This window comes from Cnephaeus nilssonii (genome assembly GCF_951640355.1).
Source record: "Cnephaeus nilssonii genome assembly, chromosome: 20".
In the NCBI taxonomy this organism is placed as follows: Eukaryota; Metazoa; Chordata; class Mammalia; order Chiroptera; family Vespertilionidae; genus Cnephaeus; species Cnephaeus nilssonii.
Window position 1 is genome coordinate 45,126,080 of NC_137091.1, and position 25,896 is coordinate 45,151,975.

The 25,896-nt window shown below is 47.2% G+C and overlaps 2 protein-coding genes across 5 annotated transcripts in view; one reads left to right on the forward strand and one right to left on the reverse strand.

Annotated features, from left to right (window-relative positions):
* VRK3 (VRK serine/threonine kinase 3) overlaps positions 1–9,294 on the reverse strand; it is a 38,251-nt gene extending 28,957 nt beyond the window's left edge. For 2 of the 4 annotated variants that reach the window (XM_079800580.1, XM_079800581.1), the window contains exons 1-3: positions 9,157–9,291; positions 7,991–8,051; positions 2,970–3,109 (exon numbers count right to left, since the gene is read on the reverse strand). In XM_079800580.1, coding sequence (XP_079656706.1) covers positions 2,970–3,108 — 139 coding nt within the window. In that variant the 5' untranslated portion in view covers position 3,109; positions 7,991–8,051; positions 9,157–9,291. Of the gene's footprint in view, positions 1–2,969; positions 3,110–3,220; positions 3,296–7,990; positions 8,052–9,156 lie in introns of all 4 variants that reach the window. The other 2 variants (XM_079800582.1, XM_079800583.1) reach the window with 2 other exon arrangements.
* Positions 9,295–9,445: 151 nt separating this feature from the next.
* On the forward strand, positions 9,446–24,353 carry ZNF473 (zinc finger protein 473). The gene is made up of 5 exons (XM_079800016.1): positions 9,446–9,936; positions 13,327–13,530; positions 15,971–16,097; positions 18,545–18,634; positions 19,800–24,353. The coding sequence occupies exons 3-5, from the start codon at positions 15,998–16,000 to the stop codon at positions 22,196–22,198; spliced, it is 2,589 nt and encodes an 862-aa protein (XP_079656142.1). The 5' UTR covers positions 9,446–9,936; positions 13,327–13,530; positions 15,971–15,997; the 3' UTR covers positions 22,199–24,353.
* Positions 24,354–25,896: the final 1,543 nt, after the last annotated feature.

The window sequence follows — 25,896 nt, forward strand, 5'->3', positions numbered from 1 at the left end:
GAAGGGTCCTGGGTTAGATTTCCGTCAAGGGCATGTACTTTGGGTGCAGGCTCAAACCCTGGCCCTGGTTGGGGTATGTGCGGAAGGCAACCAATTGATGTGTCTCTCTCACATCGATGTTTCTCTCTCTCTCTCTCTCTCTCCCCCCTTCCCTTCCACTCTCTCTAAAAAAAAAAAAAAAAAAAAAAAGGAAAAGTATCCTTGGGTGAGAATTAACAACAACAAAATATATGTTTTTATTGATTTCAGAGAGAGGAAGGGAGAGGGAGAGAGACAGAAACCTCAATGATGAGAGAGAATCATCATCGATCAGCTGCCTCCTGTACATCCCCCACTAAGGATTGAGCTCAAAACCCGGCATGTGCTGGGAAGCGAACTGAGATCTCCTGGTTCATGGGTCAATGTTTAAGCATTGAGACATACTGGCCAGGCCAGACTTATTTTAATAAGAAAAATAAATCCAATCATTCGTTTCTACTCTTGAAGTAGCATTTTATGATATTGGCCGCCAAACACAATCCCAAATGATAAAATAAATGCTGCTGAACTTTCTGCCATGTATGCCAACTCCCTTCGGTGGCTTTCAGATAAGTAAATACATCTCAATTTACCAGGATCCTGTGCCTGGACTTTCCCCTGGCCAGGACCCATAGCTGATGTGTCATTCATTTAGTCAGCCAATCAATACGATTGTGCCAGGAATGGTCCTGAGTGCTGTGCAAACAAACCACAGTCAACACAGCCTACAAACCACAATGAATTCCTCCCCTTATGGAGCCTAAAGATGAGAAGCAATAGAAATAAGTAAAATACTGTACTCAACAGGTTGATACTTACAAGTACCAAAAGGCAATATAAAGCAGGGGTAGGGGAGGTGTGATTTTATTTGATTTTTAAATATATTTTTATTGATTTCAGAGAGGAAGGAAGAGGGAGATAGAAACATCGATGATGAGCGCTGACCGGTTTGGCTCAGTGGATAGAGCGTCGGCCTACGGACTGAAGGGTCCCAGGTTCGATTCCAGTCAAGGGCATGTACCTTGGTTGCGGATACATCTCCAGTGGGAGGTGTGCAGGAGGCAGCTGATCGATGTTTCTCTCTCATCAATGTTTCTGACTCTCTATCCCTCTCCCTTCCTTTCTCTAAAAAATCAATAAAATAGCCGAAACCGGTTTGGCTTAATGGATAGAGCGTCGGTCTGCGGACTGAAAGGTCCCAGGTTCGATTCCGGTCAAGGGCATGTACATTGGCTGCGGGCACATCCCTGGTAGGGGGTGTGCAGGAGGCAGCTGGTCGATGATTCTCTCTCATCGATGTTTCTAGCTCTCTATCCCTCTCCCTTCCTCTCTGTAAAAAATCAATAAAATATATTTTTTTAAAAAAAATCAATAAAATATATTAAAAAAAAAAAAAAGAAACATCGATGATGAGAAATAATCGCTGACTGGCTGTCTCCTGTAGGCCCCACACTGGGGATGGAGCCTGCAACCTGGGCATGTGCCCTTGACCGGGCATGTGCCTCTGAGCTACACCAAGCTGGACAGAGAAGGTGTGATTTTTTTTTTAAACCAATTTTTTTTTGCTCGTTTAAAAAAAAATTTTTTTTATTGATTTCAGAGAGGAAGGAAGGGGGAGAGAGAAATAGAAACACCAATAATGAGTGAGAATCATTGATAGGCTGCCTCCTGCACGGCCCCCACTGGGGACCGAGCTCGCAACCCAGGCATGTGCCCTTGACCAGAATCGAACCCGGGACCCTTCAGTCCACAAGCCGACGCTCTATCTACTGAGCCAAACCGGCCAGGGCGAGAAGGTGTGATTTCTTTTTTAAATATATTTTATTGATTTTTTACAGAGAGGAAGGGAGAGGGATAGAGAGCTAGAAACATCGATGAGAGAGAATCATCGACCAGCTGCCTCCTGCACACCCCCTACCAGGGATGTGCCCGCAGCCAATGTACATGCCCTTGACCGGAATCGAACCTGGGACCTTTCAGTCCGCAGACCGACGCTCTATCCATTGAGCCAAACCGGTTTCGGCAGAGAAGGTGTGATTTTAATTAGACATGTCGGGAAAGGCCTTTCTGAGAAGGCAACTACTGAATAAAGACCCGAAGGAAGTGGGAGAGTGGAAAGAACAGAGGGAACAGCAAGTGCAATGGCTCAGAGGTCCAGGCATGCCTGAGGTATGGAGGGAGAGGGAGGAGGCCTAGGAGGCTGGAGATGCATAAGCAACAACAAGAGGGTTTGGAGAGGAGCTGAGAGACTATGGGGACCTGATCATGTCAGGCCTAACCTGGGAAGGTGCTGAGGAGAGGAAGGACAGGGTCTGACTTTGTTTTAACAGGATCTGTCAGGCTGCCATGTAGAAAACTGTACAGGAGAGAGAAGGGGGACCAGGGGAAGGTTTCTTCAACAACATTAGTGACAGGTGAGAGTGGGATGGACCAGGGTGGTGGCCGAGGAGGTGGCAGGAAGTGGTCTGATTCCGCACTGACTTTAAACAGACAAGATTTGCCAAAGGGTTAAAATTGTGGGTGGGAGAGAGAGGGGACTTAGAAGGACTTCATGGTCTGCTCTGAGAAACTGGATAAACAGAGTTGCCATTTACCATGATGGGGAAGTCTATGGAAGGGGCGGATGGGGGGCAGTCACATCAGGAGCTCAGTTCTGGGCATGCACAGATGTGCGTGAGCATCTAATAGATGTCAAGCAAACAGTCTGATAGGCATGAATCTGGGTTCCAGCGGAGGAGTCCAGGCTGGAGCCAGAGAGGTGGGGGTTGTCAACTATAAAGCCAAGAGACCAAGAAGATGCCAAGAAACCGAGTAAAGAGAGAGAGCCTGAGCTCTGGGCTTCTCCAGGGTCAAGGCAGGGTCAGACTGCAAAGGCAGCGCTCCCTCCCACATGCCTGCACACAGGCCCCTCACCCACTCTCCGGGGAGAAGCTCAAAGCCCTGGTCCTTACCTCGGAAGATTGACGAAATCGGTCTGACTAAGGTCTGGGACCCCTCAGGCTCCTCTGTCGACAAAGACTTTCCACAGTAAGGGCAGAATTTGAACGCTGTCTGGATACTTTTGCCACAGTCTGGACAGAAGTTGCTCATGCTAGAAAACACAAGTGTGCAGGAGGGAACAGGAAGGTGAAACAGAAACTTAATCCACTGCCAAGTTCCTTATGGTGATGAGATTGCAAAAGAAAGAAAAGTAATTACTTACAGAATATATCCTCAGGAAGTGGCCACTCCTAAAATGAGTTCCCGCCCACTGTGTCCAGCCTCTAGCCATCTGTCTCTAAGGGCCCAAGGTAAATAGAAAACAGGACAAAGGGACAAAGCAGAAACTGCAGATCTCATCAGACACGAGAGTGTCTTGAAGTCAATAACAATTACGTAAGAGCACTGGTCTAATCACAGAAGCACTGAGGGAGAGATAGCCGATGCTCACCAAAAAACCCACCTGATATCCTACACTTCCCAGGGTCCCTTGCAGCCAGATTGGGGCCACATGACTAGTTCTAGCCAATGGAGTATAAGTGGAAGTCATTTTCTGGCTGAGGCAGTTAAGAGCCTTAGTACTTCTTTGGGCTTCCCCTCCCCTGCAGGGATGGCCCTGGAGGACACATACTCCAAAGGATACAGTTACGAGATGAAGGAGGGCTGGGTCCACATGGGAAGCTCATGATCAGCAAATAAACTAATGTTGTATTGAGCCACCAACATCTCAGGGTTTGTTTGTTACTGCAGCACAACCTATCCTATCCTAACTTAGTGAGACCACAGGTACTGACTGCATTTTCCTCTAAGCCTTGTGTATCTCTGGAATATCTCCTAATACTTTAAAAATCAAAACCAAACTCACACATAGAGCCTACCACCAATGAAGGTATGACGGGTGTATTCATTTGCCAAGGCTGCCATAAATAAATACCACAGACAGGGTGACTTAAACAACAGGAATTTATTTTCTACACAATTTTGGAGGCTAGATGTCAGAGAGATCAGGGCACCAACCAGTTTGGTTTCCTCTGAGGCCTCCCTCCTTGGCCGGCAGATGGCTGCCTTCTCACTGTGTCCTCACATGGTTGTCCCTCTGTCTGTGTCCTATTCTCATCTTCTTATAAGGACACCAGTCATATTAGGTTAGGGCCCTGCCTCAGTCTGTTTGGGCTACTATAATAATACTAGAGGCCCGGTGCACAAAATTCGTGCATGGGGGGTAGTGGTGTCCCTCAGCCCAGCCTGCACCCTCTCCAATCTGGGACCCCTGTAGGATCGGGCCTAAATGGGCAGTCAGACATCCCTCTCACAATCCAGGACTGCTGGCTCCCAACTGCTCACCTGCCTGCCTTCCTGATTGCTCCTAACAGCTTCTGCCTGCCAGCCTGATTACCCCCTAACCACTCCCCTGCCAGCCTGATTGATGCCTAACTGCCCTCCCCTGCAGGCCTGGTCCCCCCCAACTGCTCTCCCCTGCAGGCCTGGGTCCCCCCCAACTGCCCTTCCCTGCAGGCCCGGTCACCCCCAACTTCCCTCCCCTGCAGGCCTGGTCCCCCCCAACTGCTCTCCCCTGCAGGCCTGGGTCCCCCCCAACTGCCCTTCCCTGCAGGCCCGGTCACCCCCAACTTCCCTCCTCTGCAAGCCTGGTCACCCCTAACTGCCCTCCCCTGCAAGCTTGATCGCCCCCAACTGCCCTCCCTTGCAGGCCTGGTCCTTCCCAACTGCCCTCCCCTGCTGGCCATCTTGTGGCGGCCATCTTGTGTTCACATGGGGGGCAGCCATCTTGTGTTGGAGTGATGGTCAATTTGCATACTACTCTTTTATTAGATAGGATATCACAGACTGGGTGGCTTATAAACAACAGTTCTGGACCCTCTTCTGGGCTGCAGACTGGCAACTCCTTGCTGTGTCCTCATGCAGTGGAAGGGGCTAGGGAGCTCTCAGGGATCTCATTCACAGAACATTCATCTCACTCATGAGGGCTCCACCCTCGTGGCTTAATCCCTCCCAAGGTCCCACCTCCTAATACCACCACACTGGGCATTAGGATTTCAACCTATGAATTTTGGAGGGACCCCAACATTCAGACCATTGCAGGCCCACCCTAACAACCCCATTTTAACTTAAACACATTGCGGACAGATCACAAGAATTCTCGCTTCCTATTACACAGTGTTTTACAAAGTATCATACTGTAAATAGATATTCGCTTGTAAGAACATGTAATAAATAACTTCAACATGCAATGGGTATTTAATTTTAAAGCGTGCCTTTAACATTTATGTGAAACGTTTTTTTGTACACATTCAATAGAAACTTATCTGGCCACTGGGTAAAGCTAGCAATAAAATTACTGGTCCGCAATGTGTTAATTATCTCTTTAAAGGCACTATCTCCAAATATGGTCACATTCTGAGGTATTTGGGCTTAGGGTTTCCACACACAAATTTTTACAGGGACAGTTCAGTCCATAAAAGCAGGATTAAGCTAGTTAATAAGTGAGGAGAAAATCGGCAAGGATGACAGTGCAGTAGACACTTCAAATGAATACATTTTAAATAGCAAAAGAGAAAATGATCTTATTTATTCTTTATTCTAAGACTTAGTGTACAGTACCAATTATAAGCTGGATTTTCAAAGTAGAAGTCAAAATAAACTTGGGTTTGTGGTTTCATTTCACCATGTAAGAGGAAGTTCTTCCCTTTTTACCTATTTTTGGCAAATAAAAACTGTATATATTTATGGTATATGTGATATTTTGGTATATATACTTTGTGAAATGATTACCATAATCAAACTAATTAACGTATCCATCACTTCCCAGTTATTTGTGTATGTGTGTGGTGAGAACACTTGAGATACTCTTAGCCAATTTCAAGTACACACACATTATTATTTACTACAGGCACTATGCTATACATTAGGTCTCCAGAACTTACTCATCTCATAACTAAAAGTGTGTGTACCCTTTCATCAATATCTCCTCTTTTATCCTACAGCCTCCGGTAACCACTATTCTATTCTCTTTTGGTATGAATTGGAATTCCTTTTAGATTCCACGTATAAGTGAGATCATGCAATATTTCTGTGTCTGGCTTAGTCTAATCAAATGCTTTTCCTTTATTTACTGTAAAGGTTGGTCTCTGTTGCAATTGCAAAACAGAGTTCTTTTAAAATCACAGGCTCTAGTCCCAGGCTACCTGGATTTGAGTCCCAGATCTGCAGTGTGCTGGGCACCTAACTTAACCTCTCTTTGCCCAACAGGAAAATGGTGCTTCCAATCTACCTGACAGAGTGGTTGTTGAGGCCTAAGTAAAGAGCGTTATTGCAAGTGCTGAGAACAGGACCTGGCCCACAGAAAGCCTTCTATGTTAGTGATTGTTATGATCATGTCATGCTATGCATGTCACTTATATTCTATTTGTTAATACTTCTATTTTTCCCTTTTATCTTTCCATACCATTAGTTCTGAGCCTCTCAGGCCTGTTTCCTCTTGGTGCTGCCTCACGGAATCCCAGTACCCACCCTGAAAAACACAGGCTGTCCACACAGCTAAGGAAAGAAATCTCAGCTAAGAGAACAGGGTTCCTTCTCCCCTAGGTCTGCAGAAGAGCAGAAACCACACTGTGGCGTAAAACTGCCCTTCTGGCCGAAACCGGTTTGGCTCAGTGGATAGAGCGTCAGCCTGCGGACTCAAGGGTCCCAGGTTCGATTCCGGTCAAGGGCATGTACCTTGGTTGCGGGCACATCACCAGTAGGGGGTGTGCAAGAGGCAGCTGATCGATGTTTCTAACTCTCTATCCCTCTCTCTTCCTCTCTGTAAAAAATCAATAAAATATGTTTTTAAAAAAACACACAAAAAAAACTGCCCTTCTGTTATTTTCCACAAAGGAGATGGGAGTCTAGCCATCTGATGGCAAAGACTGCGGCCAGGTAGATATCCTTTAGCTTCTAAGAAGTTTGTAATTCTGATTGGTTGTGCAACTTCATAATTTATTGTCCTGGCAATAGCACTGAAATGGATATTTCTATCATCTCAAAAAAAAAAAAAAAGCAGTTTTGTTAATCACCACCACTTCTTCCTTCTCTCTCAGGCCATGACAAACCTGAAGCCCTTGTGTTGATGGAGCCAAAACTGCCTAGAGCAGTGGTCGGCAAACTCATTAGTCAACAGAGCCAAATATCAACAGTACAACAATTGAAATTTCTTTTAAGAGCCAAATTTTTTAAACTTAAACTTCTTCTAACGCCACTTTTTTCAAAATAGACTCGCCCAGGCTGTGGTATTTTGTGGAAGAGCCACACTCAAGGGGCCAAAGAGCCGCATGTGGCTCGCGAGCCGCGGTTTGCCGACCACGGGCCTAGAGGATGGCTACCCCGAAGAGTTGTTCCAGACTTTGTATTAGTGAGAAACTTGTGCTTGGGTTAAGCCACTGAGATTCGGGGGCTGTTGTGACTGCAGCATAGTCTAGCCTCGTCTGACGAGCACATTGACACTTTGCTAGATTACTTATGGAAACAAAAGTTTGAAAACCGCCAAAACCTGTTTGCTCAGTGGATAGAGCATCGGCCTGTGGACTGAAAGGTCCCAGGTTCGATTCTGGTCAAGGGCATGTGCCTTGGTTTCGGGCACATCCCCAGTAGGGGGTGTGCAGGAGGCAGCTGATCGATGTTTCTCTCTCATCGATGTTTCTAACTCTATCCCTCTCCCTTCCTCTCTGTAAAAAATCAATAAAATATATATTAAAAGAAAAGAAAACCTGTGGTGATTTTAAGTAGCTTTAAACAGAATTTCCCCAGGTGCCAAGTACCCCTGGACAGTGACGGCCTCCAGGATGGGCAGAGTGTCTAATCCAGTGACCGTGTCATGCCCATGACAACGGTCCTCCTGGGACTAAAATATGAGAGCAGTTACACAAAAGAGAGAGAGCAGCTGCAGGCTGTTGGTGGGGAAAAGAGCTGAAGGGGCATGTGCCCGACGGGATGGTACCTTTATGAGATCACGGTCTAGCCCTCAGAAGCACTGGGCTGGAATCTCCATCGTAAGTGTTCTGTAAGTGAATAAAGGTAGAGAGGCCGACTCAGGCTCACTTCAGTGTAAGGGAAAGATAATGGTTCATGTTTATTGAGCATTGGCTATGTAGCCAGCATGTGCTGATTTCATTCATTCACTTAATAATTATTCACGGAACTCCTAATGTGTGCCAATCCCTGGGGATACAGCCGCAAAGGAAACACAGCTCTGCACCTGACAAAGCTCACCTTCTGGGGTGGGGAAGGACAAGATAAACAAATGAGCAAGTAACTATTTAATAATACAGGTGGGGAACATCCGGCCAGCGGGCTGTATAAGGTCTGGCCCTTCCAAGGGATTGGGGGTGAGTTAATTAAATGTTTGACCAAAGAGAGCAGGCTAATTTTTTTAAGTTGATAATTTTGTATGGCCCACGAATGATGTTATAAATATTCAAATGGCCCTTAGCAGAATAAAGGTTCCCCACCCCTAATTTAATAGGTCAGATGGAGACAGGGCCATGGTAAACGCTCAATACATATGGATGGAAGAAAGGAGTCTCAGAGTGCTGAAGTTAACCTGTCCAAAGTCACATGGCTATTTCAGGACTAAAACCCAAGGCTCCAACCCTCAGGCTAGTCTTTATCATTCATTCCTTTATTTTATTCATTCAACCAATATTTACTCAACATCTGCTGTGTGTTAAATGTTGTGTGTCCCTCCTGAAAGGTTCTGAGACATGGCACAGCAAAAGAGCTAAAGGCTAGACTCCACCTTAGCGGAGGAGGGGCAGTTGTTTATGGACCTTGACGTGCCTCGGCCCCGCCCTAAGCAGAAACCAGGGGTGACGTAGTGCCCAGGGGGGGGCGCCTGTCAAACTCTCCATTAGCTCCACCCGTCTCAGTTGTAGCCACGCCCACCACGAAGAGCCGACGGTAGGTTGTGACCAAATATCCCCGCCACCAAAACCTTCTCTCATCCAAAAACCCGCTCCCGGGCCCTCCCCCCTCCCACAAAGGGTCTTGCTGACGTCACAGGCACCACGACCGAACTGTGCATAGGGCATCAGGAGACTTTCTCCCCTGCTAAGCCTCGCCTTCCTCTCACTTCTGGACTTGGTGAGCCGAGTGGAGACCAAATACCTGATTCACTTCGGGGACGGGGACTCTCCTTTTCAGTGGCCCCGCGAAAACTTCCGCCGGGGAGGAAGGCGCTGCGCGCGCATTCTCCGCCCTGAGGCAGGCCTGCGCCCGCGCAGGCGCCGCTTGCCCCGCGACTGCCCTCGGCCTGTGTCTACCACCGAACTACATTTCCCATAGGCCTTTGCGGCAAGCCAGCCCTCTGACTCGAGGCTGGGGGTGGAATTATTCCATGCTGATTGGCCCACCCCCTATTTCACCCTCTTTGGAACGCTGCCTAGTTCTACTGCGCATGTGCCACACTACAAGGCGTGCTTCCGCCAATCAGCAGACGTCACATTTCTCCCGCCTCAACCTCTCTGGCGCGAGTCTTCTCAAGAGGCCAATTTTCTCAACGTGTTTCTATGGCAACCGTCGGGTTGTCTCCATGAAAAAATCAAAAGCCCCGCCCTCCCCTTCTTCTAGAAAGCAGAAGGCTGATTAGATTGTTCAACAGAATAAAAGCTGGACTATTAAATCCAGTCACCGCCTGATTTCGATTCTGTCTCTACTGGCCAAGCGGGAACCTCTTACAGACCGGTAAGCGGACGGAGACGGGCAGTCGAGCAAAGCCCTCTGGGAAGCCCGGTCTCGGCGCTGGCGCGGCGGGTCCTGCGTGGAGAAATTCTGAGATTCGCGCGGCACCGGAAGTGGCTCTGAGGAGGCCGGTGTGAGAGGATTCGGGTCTCCGGCTCCACCCGGGCCGGAGTCGCGTCTGTTGGCTCGGCGGACCACCATCTCGAGGTGAGGAGACGCGGGGCTGGGATCGCTGAGGACGCGGGGGCCGGGGGCGGGGGCGGTCTTTCCTGAGGGGAATGGAATGCCCCTGTGGCGTCCACGGCAAACGGCGCGTCGCCTTGGGCGGTGGGTCTGGGTGGAGGCTTATGGGCCCGGCTCTTGTTAAAGTGGTTCCCAGCCCTCGTCGGCAGCCCCGAGGGAAGCGATGCCATTTCATTTTATTTTGGGGAGAGGAGACTGAATCAGGAGGGGGTGTCGTTGGCAGAATTGGGCGGGATCTTGAGGTGAATGAATGCGAGTTTTTTCGCGGTGGTGGTGAAAGGGTTGAACATTTATGTGAGCGCTTTCTGTGTGCCACGCGCCATGCTGCCCTCGCATTTTCTCCGGTAACCTCCGCACCAGCGCTGGGAGATGAGTGTACCTCCCCGGTCTTACCGGATAACCTGAGCGTCATCTCGGAAATCAGACTTTACAACGTGAATAGGGTGCGTAGTTCATAATTAGGCACCCCCCGCCCTCAGCGGGATCTAGGGCAACTCATGGAAATAAACTTTCTGCCAGGAAAGGCGTGAAGAGTCGCTCTGAAAGGAAGGAAGACTGTACATAGCCTGTGGCAATTTGGGTTAAGTTTTGCTGCCAATTCATGAATAAAGTTCTGGTTTTTAGAGCTTTTTGGTTTTTAGAGTTACAGAGAAGGAACTGTGGACCTGTTGTACCTGTCTCATTTTGTACTTGTGGGAATTGAGGTGCAGAGAGGGTGAATGATCGGGCCATGGTCCCACACTAAGAAGAAGCGAGACTCTAAGGCAAGCTTGTCAAATTCAAAGGCTAACAACGGGCCAAATAAACAAGGTTTAAGTGTATGTGGGCCGCAAAAAAAAGCTTCCATTTTCATAGAAACGTAGATTTATTTCGATAGAGACATGCTGAATACAAAGGGCTGAAATAAATGAGTCATCGTTAACGTAAAATAATAGAACATTTTAATAAAAGTTAATATTTTTTTTTTTTTTTTTATATATTTTATTGATTTTATTACAGAGAGGAAGAGAGAGGGATAGAGAGTTAGAAACATCGATGATAGAGAAACATCGATCAGCTGCCTCTTGCACACCCCCCACTGGGGATGTGCCCGCAACCAAGGTACATGCCCTTGACCGGAATCGAACCTGGGACCTTTCAGTCCGCAGGCCGACGCTCTATCCACTGAGCCAAACCGGTTTCGGCAATATTTTTCTTGAACATTAACTTGCCAGACACTGAATAAACTGCACAGATTCATAAGCGTCACGCAAATAAACCTATTTGTCTTGTTCTCCGAAAGCGAAATATTTGCTGTTTCGGACACCAAACAAGTCAGCACAAGACTAATGAGGTGGCCATCGATTGCTAAAATATTCACTGCTAGATTAGTGGAGAGAAATGGTGCGCCTGTGCATAAGGCATGTAAGGGAAATGAATGCAACACGATGATAGTAATCAGTCATTAGCAAACGTTGTAGTTCGTTATATTTTTTAAATATATTTTATTGATTTTTTACAGAGAGGAAGGGAGAGGGAGAGAGAGTTAGAAACATAGATGAGAGAGAAACATCGATCAGCTGCCTCCTGCACACCCCCTACTGGGGATGTGCCTGAAACCAAGGTACATGCCCTTGACCGGAATCGAACCTGGGACCCTTGAGTCCGCAGGCCGACGCTCTATCCACTGAGCCAAACCGGTTAGGGCTGTAGTTCATTATTAATAATTATGTATAACAGGGTATTGTAAAAATTAAGTTATGAAATTGTTATTAAAACGTTTCTTACATACCGTTATATTGGCTGGGCTGCAAAAATAATTCGTTGCGGGCCACGAGTTTGACATGCTTGCTCTAGGGCCCAAGGTTTGGTTCAAGTCACTTGTTTGACTCAAGTCCCCTTCCTTCCCAGGGCTGAGGGTGTATGAAATGTGGACAGATTGTGAGTTGGAAACTAGACAGAGGTCTCAGGCCTCAGGTAAAGGAGAGAACCTGCCTGATCAGGGCTAAGGGACATCAGGGAGTATTTGCCCCATTTAAGGGGGAGTAGATTTAAATGAGCTCCAACTAGCTAGCTTGGTGGGATGCCGACTCAGCATGGCCAAATCCTAGGATTTTTTTCAGAAGCTGGAGATCTAGAAATACTGAAGTGTTCAATAACAAAATGCTGCTGATCCTACACCGCCCTGGGATTTTCATGAAATATATTATATAAATGTACATCACCTTTTTAAAATCTGAAAATTTCTGAATTTCAAAGCACATCTGGCCATAGAGGCTCTAGAATTGTGGGCCTGTGTCATTGAGTCATCCTGCTTTGTGATATAGAGTGTTTTCAACGCTCTATAGATACACGCTCCTTAGGAAATTCAGTGTCTACAAACATGTAAAAAGCCCTCTGGTACAGTGTTTCGCATACTGTGGGTCATGAAAATAACTCATTGGGCAATGATCATATTATTTTTTAATGAAGTAAAAAGCAACTACGTCAGATTAAGTATTATCGCATGAAATTTTTGTTATGTGTGAATGAGCAGTCATTTTATATATCTATCTGTCTATAATAATAAAAGCACAATATGCTAATTAGATCGGATGTCCTTCTGGGCACCTTCCAGACGAAGCCGAGGCTGCGAGGGAAGCCCGGGTCCTGGGTGCCAGAGGGAAGACAGTTCCAACAGCCGCGGGAAGTAAGGTCTACTCTGCACAAATTTCCTGCATTGGGCCTCTAGTATATACACTGAGTGGCCAGATTATTAGGATCTCTGAATGCATAATAATCTGGCCACTCAGTGTATGTATATATGTTAGAAGCCCGGTGCATAAATTTGTGCATGGGTGGGGTCTGGCCAGCCTGGCCAGGGAGAGGGGACATGGGCGGTTGGCCGGCCTGCCTGCTGGTCAAACTCCTGGTCGAGGGGACAATTTGCATATTAGCCTTTTATTATATAGGATATACACTGAGTGGCCAGATTATTATGCATTCAGAGATCATAATAATTTGGCCACTCAGTGTATATATATAGTCTTTGTTTTTGTGGGGCATGGTTAAAAAAAGAAGTCGAAGAACTCTTGCTGCTATAGAAATAGCAACAGTTTGGAGACCAACACAATTGGACTCAAATCCTAGAGATGACAGATAACCCAAAATCTCAGAAGCATTGTCCCAAGGATTCAGTTAGAGACACGTGTGCTCTGTGAACAGACATCCTGTGCTGTGCTAGGACACAGCAGTGTCCTGCAGGTCTAAAACATGTGTTCATTGATTGTGATTATTGTGAAGAATGGCTGTGAAGTTGCTTTGTAGATTTTGAAGCATAGTGAAGCTTGGGGCTGGGGTAGTTTCAATAAATAACAATTGTTGTGATTCCTGCAGGGAGACTCATGTTCTGACTCATCCTACTTCTGGACATTTTGGGGGCTTATCCAGCATGGCCAGGAAATCAGTCCTACAAGGAAGGAAGACTGTCTCCCAGTTTCCTTATCCTTCCTGCGGCCCTGCCAGCTGGGAACATGGAGGGGAAGAAGGAGGAGCTTAAACTAGGACTCGGGCTGCAGGGCCTAGTCGGCTATTACTGAGGTGAGTCGAGAGTCCTGCCATCCCAGCAGATCATCCCTAAGGCTGCACAGTGGGCCTGTCTTTGTTCCAGGCTCACTGTCCTAGGGTGGCCCCCAGCGATCTTAAAGTAAAGCGCTCATGTTCTTTCTCTCCGGCTTAGTGCCCTTCCAAGAATCCTTATTGCTAACGGGATAAATCCAGGTTTCTCAGCTTATTCCTGCATGGTCTGGGTCCTGCCCCCATCCACGGTCTCTTCTCTTCCCTTTACTCACACATGGGACACTCCCTTCTTGGACCTGTAGTAAAATGTTGCACTGTGCTTCCCAGCTCCCAGTCCAGTTTCCAACTCACAATCTGTCCACATCTCATACACCCTCAGCCCTGGGAAGGAAGGGGAACCACTCAAGGTCACTCAGCCTGTGGGAGTGACTTATGTCAAACAAGTGACTTGAACCAAACCTTGGGCCCTAGAGCAAGCATGTCAAACTCGCGGCCCGCAACAAATATTTTTGCAGCCCAGCCGATATAACGGTACATAAGAAACTTTTTAATAAAAAATTTCATAACTTAATTTTTACAATATCCTGATACACATAATTATTAATAACGAACTACAGCGTTCGATAATGACTGATTACTATAATCATGTTGCACTAAATTCCCTTACTCGCCTTACGCGCAGGCTAGAATACCCTGCCTCCCATCTCTGGCTGGTAAGTCACACCACCTTTAAGACACAGCTCAATTCCCCCACCTTCCCAGAGCTCTGGTCTCCCATAGCACTGCCTGCACCTCCACTGTATAACAGACCCACCTGGATGTAGTTGTCCCTGCCCATGTCTGTGAGCCCTGCCAGACTGTCACTGCCCTTTGGTCGATTCCTTCCTGTGCTCTAGGGACTGTGCAGGAGCTTCCCAGCAGCATCTCTAGTCACTTCCCAGAGCAGCCCTATGACATGGGGCAGGAATCGGGGCTCTGAAGGGGGCATGGGTCTTAGCTGCCAATAGTTACCCACAGAGGAAGGTAGTAGGTCCAAGCCTCAGACCCAAACTAAAGACTCAGGTTTCATTCTTACTTGAAATGTGTCCGTGTGTGTATTGATGGGGGTCTGGAAAGCACACACCAGACAGCCACCTGGAGGTAGGGTGCCGGGGAAGGCTGTCTTTTTTTATCTTCTCCAGCACATGTATTTTTATCCCAAGCACCTACTCACTGGGAACTTTTAAAATTAAGGAAGATGGCATCACTAAAAGTGGCACACAGGTACTTCGGGCTGTCATGCAGCCTAAAGTGGCCCAGCTCCACCTGTGAGGGCTCTTTCCCCCCCAAAGTTGTACCTAATCTATCAGGCTGCTGCTCTACTGACTGGTTTCCAGGAAATGCATCAGGCAGAGGTGCAGTTAAATGACACCAAGAGGAAGCACCATACCCAGAATCGGGAGCATGGAGTAAAAAGGGCGGAGGGGTACAGGTATAGATTAAAAACCTTCCGAAGCGTATCACTCTAATACAGGGCATAGGCCTCCTTGGATTCTGCTTCAAACAAGCCAACTACAAAAACATACCATTGAACCCTGGTGTGGCTCAGTTGGATGAGCATCGTCCCATGCACCAAAAGGTCGCTGGTTTGATTCCAGATCAGGGCACATGCACGGGTTGTAGACTCGATCTCGGGGGGGCGGGAGGGAGGATGCAGGAGGCAGCCAATCAATGATTCTCTCTCATCATTGATGCTTCTCTCTCTCCCTTCCTCTCTGGAATATATATATATATTTTTAAATTGAATCAATAACAAAAAGATAACCTGATATTTTAATTATAAGCAAATCTTGGTTAAAAGCATCTTAAAATCAACAGGGTGTTAATTTTCATGACATATGACATACCGACCAGAAATTTTGTCCATTAAATCGTGGTCTGTAAAATCGAGAGCTGACTGTACAGACTTTGAATATGATGTATGTATGCAGTGAGTAAGGGGTTCTATTAATGCTGAAGTATTCACAGGAGAAATCAGATGTCACCTGGGATTCACTTTGAAATATTTTAGCCCCCACAAAAATAAAGAAAAGTGAGGAAAGAGGCTTAGTGAACAAAACAGACATGTTAATAGGATGGGGATTGAAGCTGGGTGATGGATATGTGGTGGTCTGTTGCATGCATGTCTCTACTTGGGTGTATGTTTGAAAGTTTCCATAATAAAACTTAAAATCTTTAACAAACAAAAAAAATTGCAAAAGTCAGAAATAAATGGATTTTAGGATTAGGCAGACCTGATTGAGTTTAAGTCCTGCTTGTGTCCCTTCTCCAAGACTCCCTACAAAATATGGGGATGCCTAGTCTCTTTGGCCTGAAGGGTCTCACAAGACGATTCTTGCCAAAGACCTGGCACATTGGGGGGATGCATTGAGTGAGCCCCTGACCCCAGCCCCAGAGTCACTGACAGTGTGTTGTGTTTCAGTAACTTGTAACCCTCAAGGACGTGGCCATGGACTTCACTTTGGAGGGCTGGGAGCAGCTGGGGCTGGACCAGGGGGACCTGTTCTGGGACACGGCATTGGACAACTACCAGAAGCTCTTCTTGCTGAGTGAGTATGCACCCTGGCCCCGCTTGGTGATCACCCGTGGCTCCCCGTCACCCACAGGATGAACTCCCAACTCTTGAACACTCAGAACCAGCGTGATGTAGCCCAGCAGTGCTCAGCTGGCTGATTCTGCCCCCCAGGGGACATTGGCAATGCCTGGCCACCTCTTTGATTGTCACTTAGGGACAGTGGGGGTGCTTCTTGCATCTAGTGGGTAGAGCCCAGAGAAGCTGTCAGACATCCTAGGATGCAAGGACAACCCCCACAACCAAGGGTTACCTGACCCCAAATGTCAGTAGTGGCAAGGTTGACAAACCCTGAACCAACCCCTGCTTACTGCTACAGCAGCATTTTCCTCTTTGTCATTATAGAGTGATTCCTCGTGCTGACTCTGTAGGGTCTTCACAGCTGCTCTCCCCTCTGCCTGGCAGACTCTTGTCCCTTCCTTGACTTGGGGCTTCCCTAAGACTGAAATTGTGACTCCACTAGCACTCCCTCTCTCCTGCTTAGCTAGTCACTGCGCCTTCATTTTCTGACTGCTCCTATTATGATCTGTCCCCTGCCAGATGGGAGCTTCCTAAGGGTACCTTGCTGTTCACTGGTGTACCCCAACATTTGTAACAAATAATACCTGCTATGGGGACTCAATAAACAATTCCTGAATTAATAAATGAATGGTGGGAAATGGAGCCAGGTTCTGTGCTGGGTGAGCTCTTAGAACTTTCTCCTTCTACCCTCCAGTCACCCCATGAGAAGTTTGTCCATATTTTGTTGAGCATCTTAAACAGGTTCAAAAAGGGGAAGTCATTTTTGCAGCTCTGTTCAGGTTCCCAGGATCACCCCCCGCTTTAGTGGTTTACTAAGAGGACGTGTAGGACTTGGCCTATAGCTGTGCTCATCCCATGATCCATCACAGGGAAAGGACACACAGTACAGTTAGCAAAGGGGAGAGGTGCGTGGTGTGAATCCATGGGAGACTAGTGCCAGCTTCCAGAGCCCTGTCCCCGTGGAGTTGACCAGGACATGTTTAATTCCCCCAGCAACGAGGTGTAACAGCACCTGTGAAATGCTGTCAACCAGGGACACTCTAACTAGAGACTCCGCACCCAGGGTTTCTGTTCAGGGCTTGTTATGTAGACACACGCTGCTTGGAATGTACCAACAGCCCAGACACTCAGCAGGAAAGCAGGTGTTCAGCAGAACAGTTTGTGCACAGGGAGCCCCTCTGACTGGTTAGAGAATGCTGGACCCTCCCGAAACCTAGGTTCCCAGACACCAGCCAAGGGCAGCCTTGTGAGCAGGCCATTCCAAGAGCAGCCAGCCCGCTCCGTTAGCCCTTTTCCCCTGGGCTCTGACCACCAGCGTGCACAGTGAGCAAAGGGCACGGCTGCGAGTCCGGTTGGGACCTGTGCAGCTCCAGGGCCAGGGCACCCCAGCTCCATGTCATTTGGATCAACTCATTTCCCTTTCTCTAGCTTCTCAGTTCTTTCTTTTCCAAAAACAGAAGAATAATTTATTCCAAAAGACAAAGAAAAGAAAAGACTATATACTGGAACTGTATTTGATGTAGTTTTATCACATTGGGACAGCTTTTCTCCAAACTGTACTCAAGGTGTGCCATAGAAGCAGCTTAGAAAGGTCTGATCTCAGTGTCCTCAATTTTTAAACTCCAGCCCGCAGTAGAAATGTATGTCCTTTGTTTCCCCTGCACTTCTGTGTGTGTATGTGAGGAGGATATTAGTTTTCTATGGCTGTTTCTACAAATGCCACAAATGCAGTGGCTTAAAACAATACATTTATTCTTACAGGTCTGCAGATCAGAAGCTCAAAATAGGTCTCAGTGGGCTAAAATCAAGGTGTTGGCAGCGCTGGCTCCAGGGGAGAATCTGTTTCCTTGCCCCTTTTCAGCTTCTAGCAGCCTCCTGCATTGCTTGGCTCATGGCCTCTCTTCACCTTCACAGCCACCAGTGGGCCTTTCCTCCACTGTAGCACACATGCCTGGATTATAACTGCTCCCTTCCTTGCAGAAGTTTGGGGAGGGCAGTGTGCAGGGCTGCTAGAGCTCTAGAACCCGAACATCCCCTACCACAGGGCTCACCCCACAGAGACTTGGGGCAATGTGTGGTCCACGGGTGAACGAGTGAATTATAAATGGTTGAGTAAGTATGGGCCTGTCCACCTGGCAAGCTCTACTCATCCCTTGAGCTGTTTCCGAGTCCTGTGTCCGCAGCCCCAGCTTTCATAGCTCTGATCACCCTGGACTGTCACTGTGTGAGTCCTTCTCTTCCACTGGACCAGGAACCCTGCAGGGCAGGCATCTCAGAGTCGCCCAGTGCAGCATGTGTGCTAGATAAAGTGTGGAATCGTCAGGAGAGCCAGAAGGTTGCCGCTGAGCGGCTGGGTGCCCTCCACATCTTGGTTGACGGCAGTGCTGTTCTCTCTCCTTGCAGACCCCCTGAGACCCAATCAGACCTCCTGTCCAGATGGTGGGGAAGAGCAGGAGATCCCGGAGAGAGGAAGTCCAGAAGTGACAGGCCCTGGTGAGTGGGTGGGGAGGGGCCACGGGCACCTGGTGTGAGGATGGTGGGGTCCTCTGGCATGGCCCTCTGTCCTCAGATGGAGTATGTCTACCCAACCATCGGACCCCCGGCTTCTGGGCTTCCATTTTCCACGTGTTGGCTTCTGTCTCCCTGTCCCAACCAGGATCAGGACACTCTGCATGCCCTCCTTGTCTCTGTTTACCTCAGCATTCAGCACGTGGCTGTCCTGGTGCCTTTTCTCTGTTCCCTCCTTGGTCCTTCCAGACTCAGCAGGGGGCGGCCTTCCGTTCCCCAAGTTGGTCTCCATTTTCCTGCCTCATGCCTCCTAAGTACTGTGGACACCCTGGTCTACCTGTTTCGACCTCTTTGTACAGGCCCAGCCCCCTTTCCTGGCCCACAGAGAACGACAGATGGCCACAACCCAAGCCTGGGCATTTACTCTGCCCTCTCCCAGGCCACAAGTCTCCCAGGAGGATCAGGTTAAGCAGTGAAGATGCCCCAGTGTGATGATGGTCGAGACGTCCCCAGTGAGAGAAAGAAGAGGCAGGGCCTTGCCTGGGCACGAGAGGCTTTTCTCGTGGTTCGCCCTGAACCAGAAACCATGGAGAAGTGTCTGCACAGCTTGTCAGCGTGCAGCTCCATTCTTGGCTCACCTCAGGAGCTCGTGAGTGTTTTCACATAGGTGACTAACCCAGGCACAGGTTCCTGCTCTCTCGGATTTCTGTTTCTGCCGCCTCAACACAAAGCTGTTTCCAAGCATGTGGAGCCACACCTTTATTAACGTGTAAATATAGCCTCCGTGGAAACAGTCGTGTGGCATTGTTACCATTTAGATCCTGTCCCTTGGTCAGTGTACTTCTCTAGGAAGCAGGCCTCCGCTGATGAGGGTGATGGTGGAGAGTATCTGCTGAGAGGCCCTCTCTCCTCCCTGAGGAGGCCCTGCAGCCCAGCTCCCATCTTAACTGTCTTGGACATGGGTTTCCTTTTCCTGTGATGCAGGTTACAGCTGGATCATCACTATTCTAGCCTCTTCTCCTTCATCCCTTGATGGACAGGCTTGACTCGGGATCCATCCCCTGTTCTCTCTCTTGTCTGTATCCTCACCCTGCAGCTCCTGTCTTTTCACCCTAGAGAACAGGAGACATTTACACTTTCTCTCTTTCAGACACAGCTGAGGCCAAGATTTCCCCTTTGCCACAGGAATTCTCAGAAGGACTCTCTCAGGAGATATTGGAGACGTTTTCCAAGGATGGCCTCTGGAACTCTAACTTCGGAGAAGCCTACATGGGCGAGAGCTGGTTGGATAGTTTGCTAGGAGATCCAGAAAGTCTTATAAGCTCTGAAGTTGTCACCAACAAGGAAAGTTCCACAGAGTGCAAGAGTCATGAACTCAAGAGTGGCCTTGGTCCTGAGTCCTTCCTTTTCACAGGAGAGGATTCCCTGATCCATGACCTTTCTGAGAAGAGCCTGACGCCAGCTAAGTCTCAGGAATGTAGGAATGACATTGGCTCCCACTCAGACCAGAGTCAGCAGGATGCTGTCCAGGAAGGGGTGAGACCATATAAATGTAGTGAATGTGAGAAGAGCTTCAGCCGGAGTTGCCATCTTATCCAGCATTGGATTACTACTCATATGGCAGAGAAACCAACTGGGAATCAAGAGTATGATAACAGTTTCAACCAGATTTCTTGCCTTCCTGTCTATCCAAGGACTCACACAGGTTACAAATCCTATGTGTGTAACAAGTGTGGGAAAACTTTTAGAAACAACACACACCTTCTGAGGCATCAAAAAATTCACACTGGAGAAAAAACACGTAAGAGTCAAGACAGTGACCATTCATCAGGTCTTGTCTCACAGCTTGTTAAACAGCAGAAAACCCACAAAATTCATAAATCCTACAAGTGTAATGAGTGTGGCAAGAGTTTCAGCCGAACCCTTCATCTTATTCAGCATCAGAAGACCCACACTCGGAAACGCTATGAATGTGTCAAATGCAAGGCCACCTTCAACTTCAACAAATACCTCCTCCAACATCAGAAAATTCATGCTTCAAAAACTACCTCTAAGTGTCAGGAATGTGGGAAGACCTTCAGGCATAGCTCATCCCTCATTAAACACCAGTCTACTCACTCGGGAGAAAAGCCTTATAAGTGTGACGAGTGTGGGAAATGCTTCAGTCATAGCTTGACCCTAAAGAGCCACCAGAGGGTTCACAGTGGAGAGAAGCCTTACAAATGTAGTCAATGTGAGAAAGCCTTCTACCGAAACACTCATCTGAATGAACATCAGAGAATTCACACGGGCTACAGGCCCCACAAATGTAACAAATGTGTCAAAAGTTTCAGCCGGCCTTCCCACCTGATTCGACACCAGTCTGTTCATGCCACAGAAAAGCCCTACAGATGTGCTGAATGCAATGAGACCTTCAGCCATAATGAACGGCTTGTCCAGCACCAAAAAATGCATGCTATGGAAACCCGCTATGAATGTCAGGAGTGTGGTGAGCGCTTCATTTGCAGCTCGACCCTAACTTGTCACCAGAGCATTCACACCCAAGAAAAACAAGGACTTGATGGGAGCGGCAAGATCTTGAATCAGAACCTAGAACAGAAAGATCATCCAAGGAGTGGCGAGAAGCACTTTAAGTGTAACACATGCGAGAAAACATTCAGCTGCAGCAAATACCTGACTCAGCATGAGAGGCTTCACACCAGGGAGAAGCCCTTTGAGTGTAAACAGTGTGGGAAAGCCTTTGTCCAAAGTGCACAGCTCATTCACCACGAGATCATACACTCTGGAGTGAGGCCATATAAATGTGAGGACTGTGGGAAGGCCTTCATCCGAATCACCTCCCTTACCAAACATCAGTACATCCACAAGAGCGAGCACCCCTTTAAGTGTAATGAATGTGGAAAGACTTTCAGCCAAAGTGTCCATCTCTCAGAACATCAGTTAACTCACACTGCAGAGAAACCCTTTAAATGTAATCAGTGTGACAGAGTCTTTGTGCACAGTAAGTACCTTATTCAGCACCAGAAAAGTCATGCCATAAAGAGATCTTTTGAATGTAATGAATGTGGAAAAACATTTAGACACAACTGGCGCCTTTCCAAGCATCAGAGAGTTCACACGGGTGAGAATCCGTATAAATGTGGTGACTGTGGGAAAACGTTTAGCCTGAAAGCTGTACTCGTTCGACACCAGAGAGTTCATACCAGAGAAAAGCCTTATGTTTGTCAGGTATGTGGGAAAGCCTTCAGCCAGAACTCGTGCCTTTCTATTCACCAGAGAGTTCACACTGGAGAGAAGCCCTATCTGTGTGCTGAATGTGGGAAAGCCTTTTCCCAGAAAGCAAATCTGAGGCAGCACGAGAGAATTCACACTGGGGAGAAGCCTTACATCTGTGATGTGTGTGGGAAAACCTTTGGCCTCAGTTCCCATCTCAGTCAGCACCAGATAATTCACACCCAAGAAAAACAATATCAGTGTCAACACTGTCAGAAAGCCTTTGGCTGCTACTTAGGTCTCCGCCGACACCAGCAAGTTCACACTCAAAAGTAACAAGTAGCAATACTACCTGTGGTCGCCAGGTGACAGCAGAACCTGACATCTGAGACCTAAAATTGAAACCATCACATTGTAAGTCCATCCTTCCCCTACCCCTACCCCCGAAATATATATAGATCTCTATATTAATAAAGATTGATTAGAAAATTTGCACACAAGTTTCATTAAAACAATGAAAACACAAAGGAAGCTGTTTAGTATCCAAATTCAGAGGTAGACTCTGTAGCCAGTCTCCTGAGTTAAATTTCACCTCTGCCATCGGCTACCTAAGTGACCTAGAGAGAGTCATGGAACTTCTCAGGGCCTCAGTATCCTCATCTGTAAAATAAGTAAAATAATAGTTACCTACCTCAGAGAGATGTGAGGCTAAATTGATGTAAAGCACTTAGCACTAAGTGCCCAGCACATAAGTACTCACCAAGCATGAGCTATACATATACATATACAACATAAACATACTCTTTTATGTTATGAAGAAGAATTAGAAGCTCTCTATATTTACTGCAGTTAATGTTCTTACTAATATTATGGGTGGCTTTAATTTTAAAGTTTTTCTCCAAAATGCCCCTGGCTTAATTTGGTTCTCCAATCCCAGCACATTAATCTTAAAAAAAAATCTAACCTTTTCCTTCCCTCCATCTTTTTTCTGTCCCAGTATTTTCTTAACTAGCCCACAGAAAGTCAAGAAGAGCACTTAAACTAACATCAAATGGCTAAAACTTTTTACTCGTAACCTCTCATTCAAAAGGACCCTTTCCACATACACATGCCATCTTATTTTTTCTAATCTTCACCCAAGGACATGTTTTTATTGATTTTTAGAGAGAAGGGGAGGGGGAGGGGCATTAATTGGCTGCCTCCTGCACGTGCCCTGACCAGGGATCAAACCTACAACCTAGGTAGGTGCCCTGACTGGGAATTGAACCCACAACCTTTTGGTGTACGGAACGACACTCCAACCAATTGAGCCACTCAGCCAGGACCACATGCCACCTTTTCCCATAATCTTCCCATGTTTAAAGTTTAAAGGAACCCATTTTTTGTTAATTGGAGTTAATGATCCTGGAACAGCTGGATTCAGTTAGGAAAGCTGCATTGGATATTGTCACAGTGCACACTATACAGAGGATGTGCTTGGTGGTGAAACTTGTGATGGCCTGCTGGAATCTTCTTCATGCACCATTTGTCCAAGCTGGCTACTCACCAGGCACTTTCCCAGGCGCCAGGACAGGGAATGTCAGTATGGTAAGCCCTGCCCTTGCCTCGAAGCTTCTGGAATCCAAGGGAAATTGGTGGTCCCATTTTCACAGAGGAGTGCTGTTTGTTGACCAGTGACATCTTAAAATGCCACATTCCCTCATGTCACAGCAAGTTCTGGGGCCGCCGAGGATTGTTAGAGCTTTTCCAGGAAGGAAAAGAGCTTTCCTGTTGGAGCCATCAAGTCGGCAGCTCACCTCGGCCAGGCCTGTGCTACAGCAGAGACTCACCTCATGGAACCACACAACCTGCTCCTCTAGATGGCAGCTCCTCCTGGGCTTTTGGGCCCTACCCACTAAGTGAACAAGTCACATGTTTGCTGAAGCGCAAACAATCTTAGGAAGACATTGGACACTTAATATCTTCCATATTCTTGGTGCTAAAAAAGTGTAAGAGTATGTTTCCGGTGGCTCTCGGGCTTTTTAAGCCTTGCACCTTGAGTTCTGCTGGTTGGTTTTGTTCTTGAAATTGGGAACTTAAATGGTTAATTATTAGGCCGACTGCGCAGTGGGGAGCTTACTGGTTTTCTAATGGCCAAAATGTCCCACTCCCTGTGCATGGTCCCTGCCCTTGAAACTGTCTAGTCTGGGTGACAGGCCGGTGGGGTGTACAAAGTGTTGCGGGATGGGGCAGAGGTGGGAACTCAAAAGGAGTTGAAGTGTATTCAATGAAGAGTTTTAATACTAAACTCACAGGTCAGAGACCCTGTGGAAAATCAGCAGCTTGCGGGGAGGGGCAGTTTTTGTAACTAATGGCCTGTGTTGCTATGAGCCAGGGTAGAAATGCCCTCCTTGTGTGTATGTTGATTCTCTGATTAAAGTTTTGAGTCTGAAAGTGTTGGTTCCTTCTCTCAGCCTGGTGCCACACGCCTGGCTAGATACTGGGCATACAGTGTCCCTACCTACCAGTTTCCACGTTCTAGTGGGGGAGGGCTTGCAGTGGTGAAAACCATCCCTTAAGAGGGCAGTTAAGTCTGTTTTCCCAAAGACTGGGAGGGAACCACACAATTTCAGCCAGTCTCAGATATATCAACAAACAACACTTCCATTTAGTGCAATCCTAATTCATCAAGGAGAAAGCATGGTATTTTCTCTACAAAGACACAGCAGGCCTCAGGCTCAGGCAATAATTTTAACTAGAATTTAATACTATTTGGCTCTGCTGGTATTTACTTTAATTCTTGCCACTTTTTCTCCTTTACTGACAAGAGATACTACCTTCCTGCTCATGGTAGTGATAGAAAGTCCTCTTTATTTTTATTTTTTTAAGATACCTTTTTATTAATTTCAGAGAGGAAGAGATAGGGAGACTAAGATAGAAACATCAATGATGAGAGAGCATCATTGATTGACTGCCTCCTGCACACCCCACATGGGGGATTGAGCCCCCATATACCCTGACTGGGAATCGAACTGACCTGGTTCATAAGTCAACACTCAACTACTGAGCCATGCCAGCCAGGAAAAAGTCCTCTTTAAAAATAAATTGGTTTAAGGGGGGTGGGGTAAGTAAACAATTAAAGGGAAAATATGTGGTACACATCATGTACAGCAAAAATTGAGTGGAATGTAATTTCTGAGGCTTGGGGAACACTGAGTTAACTAAGCCTAGCACTGCTAAGCCAATAGACTTAGCTGAATTAGATTATGCTGTGGCAATGCAGTTAAGTGTCAAATCTCAGTAGTTGAACAGAACAGGTTTATTTTGTTCACATTGCATGTCCACTGTGGGGACAAGGTGGGTGGGTGGCTGGCTCTGTCCTATACACTCAGAGACCAGGGTAGAGCCCCTTTAGTTGAACGTGTGGCCTTGGTTAGCACAGCAGGAAAGGAGAGAGCTGGAAGCTGCAGGAGTTTATCACTGCCTCCGCCTGGAAGTGCTGCAGGCCACTTCCATTCACGTCCCCTTGGTCACGGCCCAACTGCAAAAGGGCCGGGAAATGCCATCAAAGAACCGGGTGCTGGTCTCAGTAATGTCTAGCACCATAAGCACTTTCTTGAGGACTTTCTGATGATACTGGGAAGGGCTCATGATATAATAAGTGATAAAAGCGAATCAGCCTTTAGATTTCCAAATAAAAATAATTCTGTGATTACAGGGGGGAAAGGTGAAGGAAATTCACCAAATTCTGAAAATGAGAAACAGTTTCTGAGTTAAATAAGTTCCTTTTTCATACTTTGTAGTATTTCCCAGACTTTCCAAATCGCCAGGTACCATTAAAATTTTTTTCTTTTAATCCTCACGCGATATTTTTCCATTGATTTTTTTAGAAAGAGGGGAAGACAGAAATATTGATGTGAGAGAAACACATTGATTGGTTGCCTCCTGCACACTCCCAGACCAGGGCCCGGGCCGGGGAGGAGCCTGCAACCAAGGTACGTGCCTTGAGGAAATCAAACCTGGGACCCTTCGGTCCTCAGGCCAAGGCTCTATCC